Here is a 17,162-nt window from a genome sequence, read left to right as displayed (position 1 = left end):
GACGGGCAGTATAGCTACACACCCCAGGAAATTAAATGAACAAACAACCAAAACGCTCTCATTTATTATGATTATTTTCCTTTATTTTGTAATTCATATCATATACACTCGTGGGACCCAGAATGACTAATCAGTGTAATGGACACTGGTGTAGTGTATAGGTATAATTATCAAATGTTGACTAGCCTATATCCGTAATTGCTTTGTCTGCATACAATGGGAACACTGCTCTCGTGGCAGTCCACTACATTTACACCACCACATACTGTCATCATAACATAACGCTTTACCCTAATAGTGTCACCAGCAGCGCATCAAACATGTGCAGTCGTTTGGTAGACTGGGACTTATTTGTCTTCCTTTGTCTGAACTCGAGTCGCATGTTATTGCCTGTAGCGACTCTGCAGCGCATTGTGGGCGAGTGGGCGCAACCTAACGCATGGCAACCATTTGGGTAAATACACAGCTAGACTGCAGGCATTGCACTGACAATCACAACCTTCCCGACACAGTGATCAGTGTCACTGCTAGACCTCACACTGTCAACTCGCATCATCGCATCTCAGATAACCTACCGTGCTGCAATAACGCAGACGTCTCATTTCGTTTTTGTAGCCTTAGCCCATTGATGAAGGCGCTGCTGCATATCATTAGCCTACATGTCGGTTGTATGTAGGCTAAGCAAGGCTATCTCAAATAACTCATATTCCTTGAAAGAAATGAGTACATTTGAGTTATGCTATCTTGCTGAATACATGTATACATCAATAAAGAAACAAACGAAATAAATAAATCCATTAATTAATTTATTAATGTAGCCTATAATTAATCAATGTATTTGTTTATTCATTTATTGGTGTATTAGTTTATTAATAAATATATGTGTTTATTGATTTATTGATTTATTAGTTATTACTTTAGTTATTACTTTATTAGGCTTATTTATTTATTTAATTATAGCCAATAATATCAAGAGAATAAAAGGCTTTTTTCATCCTAAAATGTAAATAGCAAAAAGACGTATTACCATCATAATAAAGTTGAGCTTAAATACCCAATAACCTGGGGCAACAAAACAGTTCAAAAGAGGTTAAAATAAATGTTTCAGCACCATAGAAGCACAAAAATGCTCATGCATATTCAACTTATTTCTCAGTTGTACCATGCAATTTGATGGCTAAACTAAATTATTGTTAACCAAAATTTGTTTTAACTGTGGAGCTTCCAAGCCCCTCATCTGATATAAACAAAATAAACAAACAAGCATAATAATAATAAGGGTAATAATGATAATAATAATAATAATAATAATAATAATAATAATAATAATAATAATGATGATGAGAGAGGGAAATGTTATAGATAACTCTGAACTGGAAGATACTCCTACACAAACACCCTCCACATCATACTGGTGAAATAATTTTCTAAATTATACAACATCCTGTGTATTAAATATATACAGATGCAATATACATTTGTGTGGCTTGTATCAGCACAAAGAAAAAAAGGGGGGGAAAAAAATCACCAAGTAATCAGCAGCCTTGCTACAGGGTAACAACATGGACGTTGGGATCATAACGTCATATAGAATACACAGACTTGAGTCATGTAATGGAGATCATTAACTGTAAACTAAACCAGTGTAAACTACAAAATCCCTGGACATACTGCATCAATGCCAGTGCTAGAGAGATTGATGCAGGAGCTGAGGTCCAAACAGACTGCTGGCCAAAAGAAAGGGCCTGAAGTGTAATTTATACTCCACCACATGCATGGTGTTGTCTGCCTAAAATAGTAGATTTTCAAGCTAACAACGAGTGTCACTAGCTTGAAAATCTGTTTTTGTCGAGCAACACTCATGTGTGAGTATAAATTAAGCTTACTGTAAGTCGGTCACAACAGCTGGCATCAACTACCACAACGCCTTGAGCAAGATAGGCCTACTGTAGATCACTGGGTCAATGAGTCTAATAGAGGATTGCCATAAAGGCACCTTCGAATAATCTATGCAGAGGCATGCAGCTCTATAACTGTAAGACAATCATACTACTGTGATTAATATGAGTAATACTTTTTTTGTAATTGGAAGATTATGGAACAAAGCAGCCTTCTTTAGAAACAAGAGTAAAACAAAAAATCAAATAAAAAATAAATTCATGGTCATGTTTAAGGTAATTGGCTACAATACAAGGGCAACAATTTATTTAAAGGCGTATAACATAAGACTGATATGACACAATCATGACACGTGTCATGCCTGTGAGATGAGCTCATGATAACCTTAAGTAAGCTTTGTATACTGCTGTCATTGTGTGTCATTTTGTCAATGGGGGTTTGGAGTGTCTTTGGTATGACAACTTGAGATTGATTATATAACCTGTCATAAACATGACATAGTAGGCCTACTTATTTGTATTTTAACTGGCCCCTGTAAAAAGTCTAAGCTTATCACCGGAAATTACCCCCCCCCCCCACCCCCCAACTGTTTACTGTACATATTTATATTTTTTATTACTATATGATATTTTTCATATTATTGTATATTAATGTTTGTCTTTAAATGTCTCGATGAATTTAATATCGGTACCCAGGACCTCAACGTAAATAAGCTCTGGTCTTTTTTAGGTTATCCTTTTAGTATCCTTTTGTATAAATCTGTACCACTGTACCTTTTTTGCAAACGTTTAATAAAGTATTCAATAAATAAAAAAATAAAATCTAATTGACCAAAGTCATGGCATTTCCTCTAGTGTATTCATGAACCCCAGATTATGAACCCTAATGATTTAGGTGACCCCTATGGTAATTTCTCTAGCGCCACCCTAGGCCAATTTTGACAACTTTTGTATTTTATTTCCCCTTTTAAGTAATTGAAACCACTTTGGTCTATTTGGATGTAAGGATCATCACAACATCTAGGGGCTGCTAGACTCTAGTCTAGGGGACCAGGAAAAGTGATTCCAGTCGGTGCCTCTTCATCAATCTTCCTCCTCACATATGAATTTCTAACCAACACCCACACAGTTACATCTTAGGGTGCTTTGAAATACCCCTAGAGCACAAGGGGTTAAGTAGTATCAACCCCCCTGGTTGCTCTCCATGGTGCTGGAACCCTTCCTTAACCAGTGAAGACACTACTGCATGTTCGCTGTCCTTGGTGCTGAAACCCCCAGTCGCTCTCCATGGTGCTGGAACCCCTCCCCCTCACCAGTGGAGACACTACTGAATAGTCACTGTCCTTGGTGCTGAAACCCGTCTTGGTCACTCTCCATGGCGCTGGAACCCCTCCTTGACCAGAGGAGACACTACTGAATGGTCTCTGTGATATGGGAGCAAACCTATATTATTGTCTCCGCCAGGCCGAAAGGCATAGCCGAGACTATGTTTTGCACCCTGTCCGTCCGTCTGTCCGTGTGGTGTGTATCTCCGTCTGTCTTTGAGCAGCTAATCTCCGGCACCGTTGTCCCGGTCACTTCAAAACTGTGCACACACACTCCCTGATGTGTGTACACACACTCCCTGACGGATCTGTCCGATATTTCATATTCCATCCTAATTGGCTTCCAAAGTTTGCAGGATAGGTCTGTGATGAACAAAATGCCTCAAAACATGAACGCAGCGTGCAATTTCCGTGACATTTTGCACGCACATTACCACTAGGCCAAGGAAGAAATGCCACCCTTTTCACATTGGCCTGTTATATCGTCACCATCAGGTCTAATTTAGCAAAACACATTTTTGGAACAAAATCCCTCAAATCATGAATGCAGTGTCCGATTGCCGTGAAAGGCCTGAGAAGAAATGGCACCCTTTTCACATTGGTCTATTATAGCGCCACCAGGAGGCCACAATAACCTACCTGACCTGGCGGAGACCTGTGCTCCGAGGAGCACTTTTTCTAGTTTACATTCCATCAACTTTAACACTTACCCGAACCCTATCCCCAACCCCGATCCCATCCCTAAACTGAGGGAACATAGGGCTGATCCTATTCTATAATTTTAAATACTGTTATATAAAACTAGGTTTTGATATTGTGCAGTGCCTTGAAAACATGCAAATGTATAGTGATGCCTCAAGTTCATGTATATGAATATGAAATTGAATGGTAGTAATAATTAATAATTATTATCCATGACCCACCCTTTGTGTCAATCACCTCAGAAATCTAGAAAATTGTAATTGGTCCTGACTGACTCCCAATATTCTGGTTCCAAATATCCACTATGAGGAGTCACATTTGTCTCTGTACCTCACAGCACTTATGTAAGTGTGCTAGATTCCAGCTTAGGTGCAGTCATCTGAAAGAACCAAAACACAGCCCTTGGTACAAACTAATGCAGCAGTGACCCCATAGCACAACAACCTGCTACAGGCATCGCTCACTCATGACTGACCCTAAAAATGACTGCAGTCACAACTGCATTCTGCCTGCTGGTATGCACCCTCTTACACTGTATTATTCTGTCTACCCTGAAGTACAATTGTATTTGATCAAAATCTATATTTACGTATTACAGCTATGCAACTAACGATATTAATAGGATCACAGTTTATACCAGCACATATACCAGCACATTGTTCAGTCTCAAAACATGTTTTACCTCCTGCTCCATGCATGGCTTCTATGAGTTTCCAGTCTGAGTCTCTAAATCAGGGAGTGACAACCTGTTTTTCTTTTTTTGTTTCTGGTGATGCATTACACTTTATCTCACCACCCAGTCAACAGCTCTTTGCCTGGAGGGAAATATGACAAATATGACAAATGACACACAGGCAATTCTCCTTGTGAACATTGTACAAGTAGCTACCACAACTCTGGGCACTTCCTGATGACCTCTCTCCCATGTGTGCCCACTACAGCCTGATGTATACATTGTCGTATGACGGTGCCACACGCTGAAAATAACCGATCTACAAGCTCACAGCGCGTCGTAGATGTGATGTGCTGAGAGCTTTTAGAGCTGTTATTTTCAATGCTGAGCAGCGCCATACGACGATAAATCAGGAATAAGACAGACATTGAGGCTATAGGTAATGAGACTGTTCATCATCTCATGCCTGTGTCTCTTCTCTATACTGCTCTGAGTCACTGGTCCAAATGCAGGTCAAGTATTCACAGCCTGTCTGACACGCTCACACTTTGACTGGTAGTACTGCAATGAGCTAAAGAAGTCACGACAATTCAAATAGCGAGATTACTTTACACGGAAAGCCATCCATCATGGGCTTAAATGAGAATTCACTGACCTCATCAGTTTGATTGCGGTTACACAACTACAGCATGAGAGATGATAACATTTAGTGAAAGCTAGATAGGAGACTTGGAAAGCTTATTCTTACTTAGATGCTAATTATCATTTTTAATTATATGTATACAAACTATGTTGTACATAAAGATAATACATATTTATGGTAAATGATGAATGTTAGGCGAACTCTGGACTTACATTTTAAGTATTATTTATTGTTAATGCAATGACAGTTTAAAAAAAAAAAAAAAAAGTTATATAGCATCTCATCTGAGACAAATCTCAAAGAGCTTCACAAATAAGAAACTAAGTAAACAAAAAAAAGAAATAATGAAAATAATAATAATACAAAATATAAATAACAAGAATAAGGGGGTCAAGGGGGTGGGCCACTATAGAAACGTTTGAAAGAAGGAAAAACATTTAAAAGTGTAAGCTATATTTTTAGATGCAAGGTGTGATTTTGCTTCATTCAGTTATGTAACCCCAGGACTGTGTGAGAGCCTTGTATCACCGTGACTTGCATTTATTTTTCCACAAACACTGACAAGGAACTCAGATGAAATACATCGGGAGATGTGTACATTTCTGCCACTTAAAAACGTTAAGTATTTGTTTAATAGAGTCTGAGGATGGTTTTAACTGCTGACCACTGATTAACCCTTGTCATCAAAACATGCACAGTAAAATCTTCAGAGTTAATTCACACGTTTGTAACTCCAAGGGTAAAATCTCACAGTGTAGAGACTGATTCCATCAACCTTCTGACCCTCCGCATACACATACTGTAGACAGACAGAGGGCACTAGAGAGCTCCATTCTACTAGGAAGCCCATAGCACAGCATGGTTTGCTCTGCCCTCTGCAGTGTTTAGAGGAGAACTGCCCACTGGTTGTCCATGTTCAATATACTACAGATGTATTTATTGCAAGTCCTAATAAAGGCAAAGGCCAAAAGATGATTGGGCAGACTTCACAGTGAGGGTGAAATAGCCCCCTGGTTATGGACCAAAACTTGTGCCGAAATGCCCTGGCTGAGCTGTTTTTACAGTGTAGATGTGATTATGAACAGTAATTATTTGGGATTTGGGAGGAGAAGGGGATGATGGAGGGATGCAAAAAGAAAAACAGAAAGTAAGCTCATGGTTATGTTAGATGGGGTGTACTGTTCTGTAGTAGGATAATATGAGTGGAATGGGGCATTAGGCTTGATATGTTCTGTTGGGGATTTGATATTTTCTCTTTATAATGCTGCAATCTGGGCCTTATTTTTTTTTATTAAAATTGTATTTTAACCATTCTGTAAGTATGTTAATACAATATAACCAAGACATCTGGAGTGGTTTGAGGTGGTATCCCTATCTTCCATTGAGAAAGTTAGACCCTGGTGCCGCATAGGACACGTACTGGTTAAGAATGAGCCCTGTCTGATGCTCATAATTCCAGTATCTCCACCTGGCCATGGCTGACTCTTGAATGAGCGATAGATATTTGGTTTCCCATGTGGGAGGGAGAGAGGTGGTGACAGAGATAGCCTTCTTTTACAAAGAGAAGATTTTTGGATACACAACCTACAGTTTGAACACCCCAAAGGGGTAAATGAGGAATTAGTATAAGGCAATTTAAAAAAATAAATAATAGTGTAGTGTTGAATTATGCAAATAGTTGCGGTTGATATTTTGGGTCTGAGGTGGTGTATTCAGAGCGGTATATACATAGGACAGTGTAATCTAGATTCTGACATTTATGTGTGTTGTATTTTGTCATTTGCATTCCTGTTTATGACAGTAAGTCAAGGGAGTGTACCTACTGTACATGGACTGTTTTGAACTTTTTGCTTGTATTTTGTATTTTTGTATGTACTGTATCAGAGTCATATGTCCAAAAGGGGTATGGGGACTTGTGTATTATCATGTATGTATTTCTAGATGATTGGGCCTATAGTGAGCCATTTCGTGTCTAGACGAACCGATTTCTGATGTGTTTCACCCAGGTCTCCCCTTTATAATTGACACAGCTGGTTTACATTGCCATATACACTGAGGAGGGCTTGACGCCGAAACACGTCTCTGTATGCCTGTGCATTAATTAATTAAAAAAGTACCAGAAGGACTTCGGAGTGCTGGCTATATTATTTTGTTATTCCCACGTGGGAGACCAGGGTTCGAATCATGAGCTCACATCTTGTTCGCATACAGTACATGGAACAGACACAAGAGGGAGATAAAACTAGGTAATACAGTAATATTAAACCAGTATGTTCCCAGTATCATCATGAACTGAAAGTGTTCTCAGGTTGATGTCACGAGGAAGTCAAATACAAACTATTACTTATCATTAAGTCTGAAGTCACACAAGTTTGCAAGTGAAGTGTGATTTGTGAGTTTATGCACTGTTTTTTTTGTTGTTGGTGAAATCACCCTTCAAATGCAGCAAATGGCAAACAGTACAGCATACATTAGCAAATCCATAAACCTGCAGACTGTGTTCATTCTCGTTTACCTTCTTTGTCATAGGAAGGGAGCGTGGTTGTCATGGTAATTGTTTCCTAGGTACCAGGCAGTTTTACTGAGCCATCACTCATGTATCTCCTCCAGGACTGCAGGCAGGAAGCACTTTGCAGTAATAGTGGAGAGCTTTTTTTTTTAGTTAGAACTGGGCTTTTAAGTATGACACAAATAATACTGAGAGAGCTATTATTTGTGTCTACTTCAGTGATTTGAACTGCAGGAATGTCTCCATTATTTTGCTTTCAATCTCCCTGAATTAGTACAAAGCACCAAAGTGGGAAACTGGGTCAGAATGTGTGCATGAGAGTTCTGAGTGTGTTTGTGTAGATATTCAGATTTGAGAACTTAAACTCTTTCAAAGCAGACACAACAGTGAGACAGATTAAAAAGCTTTATTCAAATCTGCATGATCGGGCAAAACATTTAAGCCAACTAAGCAACACGAGAAACTGATGTTAAACTGTATTTAAAAATAATTACAAGGCCATTCTGTCCTATACTGTTTTGATCCATTATCAAAGATACATACTGAGTCATAGAATTGCATTTTTATGCAGCTCAGATGCATACTGTACACTCTGACTGACAATAAAAAAATGCAGATAATAACAAGGCATTTGACATAATAAAGAAAGAACACATACGGTAGATACACATACTGTATAGCAGGCAAGCGACACAAACACCCCCCTGTGCCATTCAGTCACAGTGAATACAGCAGATATCAAAAAGCATATTGTATAAAAAATCACAAAGTATAAAGCAGTTATGCATTGCCAGATTTACACGCATTCGCTGGTCCTCATATAGAACATCTGTTACAAATTAGTGCTCAGAATCTCAGGTCAGCCAGCTTAATCTATAAAACCAGAGTCCACATCTAATGTTTGGGATGTGAAACCAGTCCAGATGGAATCTGGACAATGACAATAATTATGACTTAATTTGATATCTGTTTTAAGCACCATTATACAATTTATAACTTGTCAATACCTTATTACAATGCACAAGGCACACAAGGAGCACATCAGAATTACAATCTGTATATTTATATTTTTTTTCTATGAATTAACTTTTGTATTTAACTATACAAGTTCATACGATGCACTTGCAGTTATTATTTCGTGAAAGATCCCATGTTGCTTGACAAAATGTAACAGACAAGCTGTCAATTGTGTGGATGTTTGTTGTAGATCAACATCTCTTCTTATGGTGAGGATATGCTGTTTTTGTCAGAATATATTATACAGGGAAATCTGTGTGGTACATTCTACAGCTTAGAGTTGCAACCGAATCTGGACTCTTTGCTCGAGTTGCACAATACTGATGGAAAGATACACTTTCTTTTTGCTGAATACTGTACTGTGATTGTGATATTAATTGGCAGATATGCACTATTTCAAGTTATTTTTCAGTGCTTGACAAAATACTGATTGTTGTTTATTCTGCACAGCCAAAAATAGTATTGTTTTGGGGGAGGGGTCCTAAAAATTGCAGCAATGATTTAGTCCACTATCGTGATTCTTTTAAGTAACTGTGCTAGGCATTGTATCACAAAAATTGCACAGTTTGCTTAATCTTTATTATTTCCCATGTGCAGCGAGACCGTGGTTATAATCTTTTTTGTATGTACTTATTCATAATAACTATAGCATATTCACTCTAGCTTATCGTCTTACTTTCCTCTGAGTATCACAATGTTGTTCAGTCTACACAGTAAAGTAGTGTTAAATTTACACTTGAAAGTGTACAAATGGAACCAAATGGAGCCTTGCACGTCTATTTTGTTAAATTTGTACACGCTCAAAGTTGAACTAACACTAATCATTTTATGTTGTAGCTCCTTGTGTCTGAAACAGTAACTCTTTGGTAGAGCCCTATTAAAACTTTTTTTTTAAAATTTTGACAAAACATCAGTCAACACATCAGTAATTGTCATCTAGGACTCTCCAAAATCAGACCCAAAAATCTGGCATGGGTCGGGCTCTACTCTTCTTTGGGCATCACAAGACTGCCAAAGTGCTGTCTTCCAGTTCACTGGTTATTTCAATAAAAGTACTCCCCTTTCCGTTTGATTTATATTTCTCTACACTACCAAAACCACATTAGAGCCACTGAAATACAAATATGCTAAACAAAATTATTTTAAAGAAGCTCACAAAAGCGGCATTAAGAATAATTACATAAACTATGCATATAAAAACATGAATATTCATAAAACATAGTAAACTTTAAATACATGGCTTTGCCAGGGCTATGTATTCCAGTGCATCTTGGTAAACATAAATACATTTCATTATTATATTTTAAACAGTCTAATTCTTATAAAGTACTTATCCTCACAGCATACATTATAACATATTTTTCCAAATGTATCTGATTTCAATCTTGTTCACAATATGAGTACAGCTCATCTCTGCTTGAATTACAATGTAATACAGTGAGAGCTAGGTTTAGAGAGCTAAATGCTATGATGCAATTGGGAAAATTGCCTGAGATTTTTAGGCAATAAGGGGCAAAAGTCTCACAATCATCATCATGTAAATACATGTGCTAGTTATTTTTTATATAGTAGGCTAAATCACAATGATATTTGAGAGTAAACAATGTAGGTAGTTTTCTACCAGTAAAAACGTATTCTTTGGATTGCATTATCAAAGTAGTAATAAGTCATTGTTATCAGCCAGATATTTTGTACAAGAAAATGTTTTGTACAAGAACATTTTCTGGGACATTTCAGGTTATTTAATTACCAATAGTTATGAATGTTTCAAAGTTAAAATTCTGAAATGTATTGGAATGTTAGCTTAGTCTCCTTAATGTGACCACTCTTTTTTAATGTTGGAAAATGTAAATAATATGTGAACGTCCGGACTTATAGTACCTCATCAACAGCACAAATAGGACTTTTTGGACATTAACTGTGAAACATTCGGAAGTTTGAACCCTTATTTAAATAATTTCATATCTAGATTGTAGAAATAGTAGTAGAAATAATGGAAATCTTTAGCTTCTCTGACAATTATTGTGTAAGCTCTCTACACCTGCCCCACCTTAGATAAGTGTATTGCACTGTCCTCTATTAATGCAATACTTTGTTTTAAATGTTTTAGCTTTTTGTTTAAGCACCCTGTATGAAGTTATTGCCCGTTACCCACTTGACATGTTTTACTAAAGTTTTGAAAATCTGAAAGGTAATCCCTATAGATTTCATTGTTAAAAGGTCAGTTATTACAGTCCATATTACATTGTTTGACCATCTTGCACAACACTGGGTAAGAAATGTAACTAAAAAACTAGTACTGTAAAACCATTCTGAAACATTGTTTTCTACAATTATTAATCTGTGAAATGGCTGAGACAATAGAAAATGTTAAATGCCACTGTCATTGAATATGAAAAGCTACAGTTTTACATTTGAATGAATAATTTTATGGAAGTTTCTGCTTCACCCTGATCGACTTGAAGAGATTGCAACAGTACCGTTCTACAGACCCATCGTTCCAACAAGGTTTAGAGCTTACCGAGGACTAACATGCACAGTAAAATCCTCAGTGAGAGTGTAAAAAATAAATGAACACTGAGGATTTTACTGTGTAATAATTACAACCCATATAGGAACCCGGAGATAGGGTCAGCCTTTGATTTGAGTTCTGTCACGTGAGTTTGAATATGACAAGATGGACACTTTCCATACAAACTGTTTACAAACTGTACACACTGCTTCTAACATGTTACTGAGATGGTGGTTGACAAGAGGTCATTCCAGTTTTCTCCAGATATGCTTACATAATGGTTATTTTCTTTTTTACTAATATTTTGTATCTTCTTTTTTGAACACACTCTGCATCTCATGCAGATTCATGCTTGAAGGAAGATAGTAGTTTGAAGTGGTGCAGGTGTCGAAAGTTATGTTTCATTTATTCGCCGTCGTACGATGTGTCACACACCAAAAAATAGCAGATCTACAAGCTCATAATGCATTGCATCATGGTGTGCTGTGAGCTCGTAGATGCTGCTATTTTTGGTGTGCACACAGTTGTGCGGAGAATAAACCAGGCTTTACAGGAACAACTGAAAAGAGATGGCTGTTGACACCCAGGGACTGAATGATGGCGATTGTTTTACATCCTCAATGTGAGTTTCAGGGAATCGTTCCAGCCAAAGACATCCATGAAGCTCTTGATATCATGGTAGGTCTCGACTGGATCCCTGTCAAGAAACGGAAAGCAGAATTAACCACAGACAGGAAATGAACTCGACAGTGAACCAGTAGTCACACCTCATGCAAAGTAATGACACTGGAACCTGGCTGGTTACTGCCACCATTAATTGAAATATCAGTGGGTTTCAGGGATTTAGATATTGGGTGTAAATAAAAATCATGCCATAGAGGGTTTTTCACATTTCAAGTCTACTGTATCATTCGCCCCAAATATTATTTCAGATCACTCTCTTTTAACGTCCAAATTTAAATCTTAGAAATCGTCCAGATTATACATGAGGCACAGTATAAGTCAAATCAAATGACTGAAATAGGGGAACAGAAAGGAGACAGGTACCACTTAAGGCATGCACAGGCAGGCATCACAGTGTCAAGATTGGTGGCCCAATGTTACAAGTTGCAACTACTACACACTGTAAAATCCTGAGTGTTCATTTAACTCTGAGAGTGTATACATCGAACCCATGGACTCTTATGGGTCCATTTGCTTACATTTATACACTCTGAGTTACAGATGGATACATTAACACAGAGGACTTTATTGTGTACTACTTACAACTGCTACTACCCAGTAGCAACTGTAACACATCATACAGTATGCATGAGGAGGGAGGAAAATAGCCTTCATTTGGGGGTGCCAACTGATGAAACTACCATATAGCAGCATATACCATGAGCCATGAGATCTTTAAGCGGTAGGAATTAATACAGTCCTTGCTCTCAGGTATAAAATACACACAGAGACCTTATTCAGCACAGTGCACACTAATCCCTTTCGATCTGCGTCATCATGTTGCCCTCTGCCAAGCAAGCCAGATGTGCAAAAATACAGCAGTGACCAGAGCCAATGTGGTCCTAATCTCAACTCTATTGGAAGTGATTGGTTTCTCATTTTAGAAATTGGCCAGTTTAAAATTCAAACCTCACAGTAATACAGTGAAGGTCAATGAGGAGGAGAGTATAAAGTGTATGTGGGAGCCACGGGGTAAAATCCTCAGTTAACTCCAAGTGAAATGGACACACAGGTGTCCACTTTTGCACTCACTGTGACAGCTAAAGTGTGCTCACCAAAGGGGCTTCACACTGAAAAGTGTAACATTTAGACAACCAATTCTTAGAGGAAAAACCGAAAACTTTTACCAAAACAGAAAAACTGGGAAACACAATTCTTCTACACAATCACAGTGCCCCTACAACATATAATTTGCAGCCACCATACCTCCATCTGTAGAATGGACTTCCTTTCATTTTGAATACTTCAGAATAGAAAGAGAAACAAATTCATTGGTGTGTGTGTGTGTGTGTGTGTGTGTGTGTGTGTGTGTGTGTGTGTGTGTGTGTGTGTGTGTGTGTGTGTGTGTGTGTGTGTGTGTGTGTGAGTGAGTGAGTGAGTGAGTGAGTGAGTGAGTGAGTGAGTGAGTGAGTGAGTGAGTGAGTGAGTGAGTGAGTGAGTGAGTGAGAGAGAGAGAGTGAGAGAGAGAGAGAGAGAGAGAGAGAGAGAGAGAGAGAGAGAGAGAGAGAGAGGAGAGAGAGAGAGAGAGAGAGAGAGAGAGAGAGAGAGAGAGAGAGAGAGAGAGAGAGAGAGGAGAGAGAGAGAGAGAGAGAGAGAGAGAGAGAGAGAGAGAGAGAGAGAGCAAAGCAGGTACAATGTATTGTAGACACTAGGTCTTGCAGGTATTGCATAATCAAATGTTGCATGCATTCCCACCTTGCATCGTTACCGACTTACATCTGTCCCAGTATATCATTTTAGATAATGGCTAGATGTCTCAAAACTTTGAACTTGAAACTTTATTATATATCATACAGTACTGTGTAAAAGAAAATAACCATGAAATGTGTTACTTATTGTCGTTTTGTAATGTCAGAATTGTAAAATGTGAAAACGATATGCAAAGTGTCACGTTTAGTCAAATCTTCGCCTCTGTGCTCCTGGCTCTTTGGCTTGTAAACTAGTATATTAAAGCATTACTGGTAGGTCAAAATCAAGGGTCTTCATGCCAAAATGTGGGGATAATTATGTCCTGTTTACACTACAACAAAAGGCCTGAAGAATGTGACTCTTCAGCTCCTGTTTTGTTAGTCTTGATATCCAACCATTTTTGGTGGGTACAGTATGCACAGGTTTTTGTGTAAATGTAAACATTATTTTAACAGTACATTGTGTCACCTTCATCATCTACTGATACCACCATAGAGTCCAAACAACTGTCAGATCACAACTGAGTCTCTGAACCAGTGTTTGATGATATGCTTTATACAGTGGTGTAAAGTAACTAAGTACTTTTACTTAAGTACTGTACTTAAGTACAATTTTTTGGTATTTCTACCTCTTTACTTGAGTATGTCCAATTTTCAGTACTTTTACTTCTACTCCACTACATCTCAGAGGCAACTATTGTACTTTAACTCCACTACAATTATTTGAAAACTTTAGATTTAGATTATTATTACAAAACATACATTAACCACTTCAGCCTATATTAACCTATATACATTTCGGTCATTTGAAAATAGCTGATCTACAAGCTCACAATGCGTCGCGATGCGGCGCATTGTGAGCTTGTAGATCTGCTATTTTCAAAAGATCTTTATACATTTGAAAACTGAAATGGGACATTCTGCATAATGAGTACTTTTACTTCTGGTACTTTGAGTACATTTTGATGCTAATACTTTTCTACATTTTACTCAAGCACATTCTGAATTCCGGACTTTTACTTAAGTAAAAAATGTGAGTACTTTTTCCACCACTAGCTTCATATACATCTTAACATAATTGCATGTACCTGTAGTGTAGATGCTCTGGAGTCGAAGGTCTCAGTTGGCCCTATGCTCCCACTCCTGGGTATACTGGATACAAAGTAGCCGGCTCCTTTGGGTACAATGGGCTGCCTCACAACCACCTTGCCCTTCCTGGTTTCGGCCAAAAACAAACTATACCAGTAGGCATCACTAGAGATGAGCGTGGAGTCTGCAATGGTGGAGCTCCTCTGACTGATCATGCTGTTTCTACTAATAATACTGTTCCTATTGATAGTTCCCGGGGGCATCTTGAGGGGCTTTGGTCTTGGTTTCTGACACTTCAGCACGATAATTACCAAGATAGTAATGAGTAAAAGAAAGGACACAGACCCTAAACCAATGACCAAATACAGGTTTATGTCCGTGAAGATGTCATAATACTCGACTGGCCCCTCTGTTGTCTCAGAAAATGACATTGCGTGTTCCACAGTAGTGATCTTGATGGTGACCGTGGCCGAGAGAGCGGGCTGACCATTGTCTTTAGCCACTATAACTAGTCGCTGTTGGCGTGGGTCTCTGTAACTGAACATCCTTGTTGTCCGTATTTCTCCGTTATACTGATCGAGGCTAAATAGTGATGCATCAGTAATCTGTAGGAGCTGGTAGGTGACCCTGGAATTCTGTTCAGAGTCTGCATCGATGGCAATCACTTTGGCGATCAGGTGTCCCTTATCTGTGGACCTTGGTATCACCTCCTCTATCACTGATCCGTGTGCCCTCCAAGGTGATACAATAAGTGGCGTGTTATCATTTTGGTCCAGAATGACAATATGAACGGTCACATTGCTGCTGAGCGGAGGAACGCCAGAGTCTCTTGCTTCGATGTGGAAAAGGAAGTCTCGCTCTCTCTCATAGTCAAAGGTCTTAAGGGCATAGAGGTTACCGTTCTCTGGGTTGATGGAGAACAACATGGACATGGACATGTTCACAATCTCCTTCTCCATTATGAAATAAACCAAGTACTGATTCTCATTGAGATCTGGGTCAAAAGCGCTGAGAGTTGTCAGTAGCGCCCCCGGCACATTATTCTCCACAACGTGGATAGTGTAGAAGGACTGTGGGAACATTGGTGCGTTGTCATTGACATCCAGAATGTCCAGGGTGATTGTCTCACTCTCAGATAAGGCTGGCGAACCTCTGTCTGTAACTCTAAAAGTGATGTCATATTTGCTGATTATTTCTCTGTCCAGTGGCTTTGAGACAAGTAGTTGAAAGTAATCCTCCGATGACTTATTTAGAACAAATGGTAATGTTTCTTGTTGATTCAAAGTGAGGTCAACTTCACCATTAACTCCGGTGTCCTTGTCAGTGACACCTATTACTGCGATTAGTGTTCCTAATGCAATATCTTCCTTCACTGTATTCTTTAAAGATTTAATGGTCACCTCGGGATAATTGTCATTCAGGTCAATGATAAATACCATCACTTTACACTGTCCTGACAGTGGGTTTGGTCCTTTATCATGGGCCTGTATGTACATGTCAAAGCTTTGACTCTCCTCATAATCTAGCACCCCTTTCACTTTTATTTCTCCCGTATTTTGATCCAGTGAGAATAAGTCTTGTGTCTTCTCAGATGTGTACAGCGTGTATGAATATATTAACTCAGCGTTCATACCCTCGTCCAAATCTGTTGCGTTTAAAACCATTACGACTGTTCCAATGGGGGTATTCTCACTGACATTGACTGCATATATCGGCTGGGTGAAAAGGGGAGCGTTGTCATTGATATCCAGAACCTTAATTACGATGCTGGCTGTTCCTGAGCGGGCGGGGATTCCGCCGTCCACAGCTGTTAAAATCAAATTGTGAATGGCGTGTTTTTCTCGGTCCAAATCACTGTTGAGCACTAGATCAACGTACTTAGAGCCATCACTCCCCGTCTGTATGTCAATGACAAAATACTCGCTTTCGCTGAGATAGTACGTCTTGATGGAATTCGCATCAACATCTGCATCCACGGCGTTTGTCAATGAAAACCTCTCGCCGGGAGCGGCTGACTCAGACACATCCAAGTGCATTGTCTTTCTCCGAAATACCGGCGCGTTGTCATTAATGTCCATTATCTCTACCTCGATGTTAAAAATACGAATGGGATTTTCAAGTATGACATCCATTTTCAGAAAGCAAGACGTTGTCTTACTGGTGCATATGGTTTCCCGATCTATCTTTTCACGTATGAACAGCTCCCCGGTCTCTTTGTTAATGTCAAAATAATTCTTACTGTGGACGACATCGAGCTTCGCTCTCCGTTGCACCAAACTGCGAATATCGAGTCCCAGATCTGTGGCCAAGTTAGCGATAAAAGACCCGTCTTCCATTTCTTCTGGTATCGAGTAGCGAGTTGATAGAGAAAGCAAATCCCCAC

The 17,162-nt window shown here is 38.8% G+C and overlaps 1 protein-coding gene across 1 annotated transcript; it reads right to left on the bottom strand.

Moving 5' to 3' along the window:
- Nucleotides 1-14,748: 14,748 nt before the first annotated feature.
- Nucleotides 14,749-17,115, bottom strand: LOC308090756 (protocadherin alpha-C2-like; the record flags this gene model as incomplete). Its single annotated transcript, XM_080436020.1, has 1 exon — nt 14,749-17,115. The coding sequence occupies one exon, from the start codon at nt 17,113-17,115 to the stop codon at nt 14,749-14,751; it is 2,367 nt and encodes a 788-aa protein (XP_080292146.1).
- Nucleotides 17,116-17,162: the final 47 nt, after the last annotated feature.

Source organism: Gymnoscopelus braueri, assembly GCF_963280865.1.
Source record: "Gymnoscopelus braueri genome assembly, chromosome: 8".
Lineage (NCBI taxonomy): Eukaryota > Metazoa > Chordata > Actinopteri > Myctophiformes > Myctophidae > Gymnoscopelus > Gymnoscopelus braueri.
Note: the sequence above shows the minus strand (reverse complement) of the source record. Positions and strands in the feature narration are given on the sequence as shown.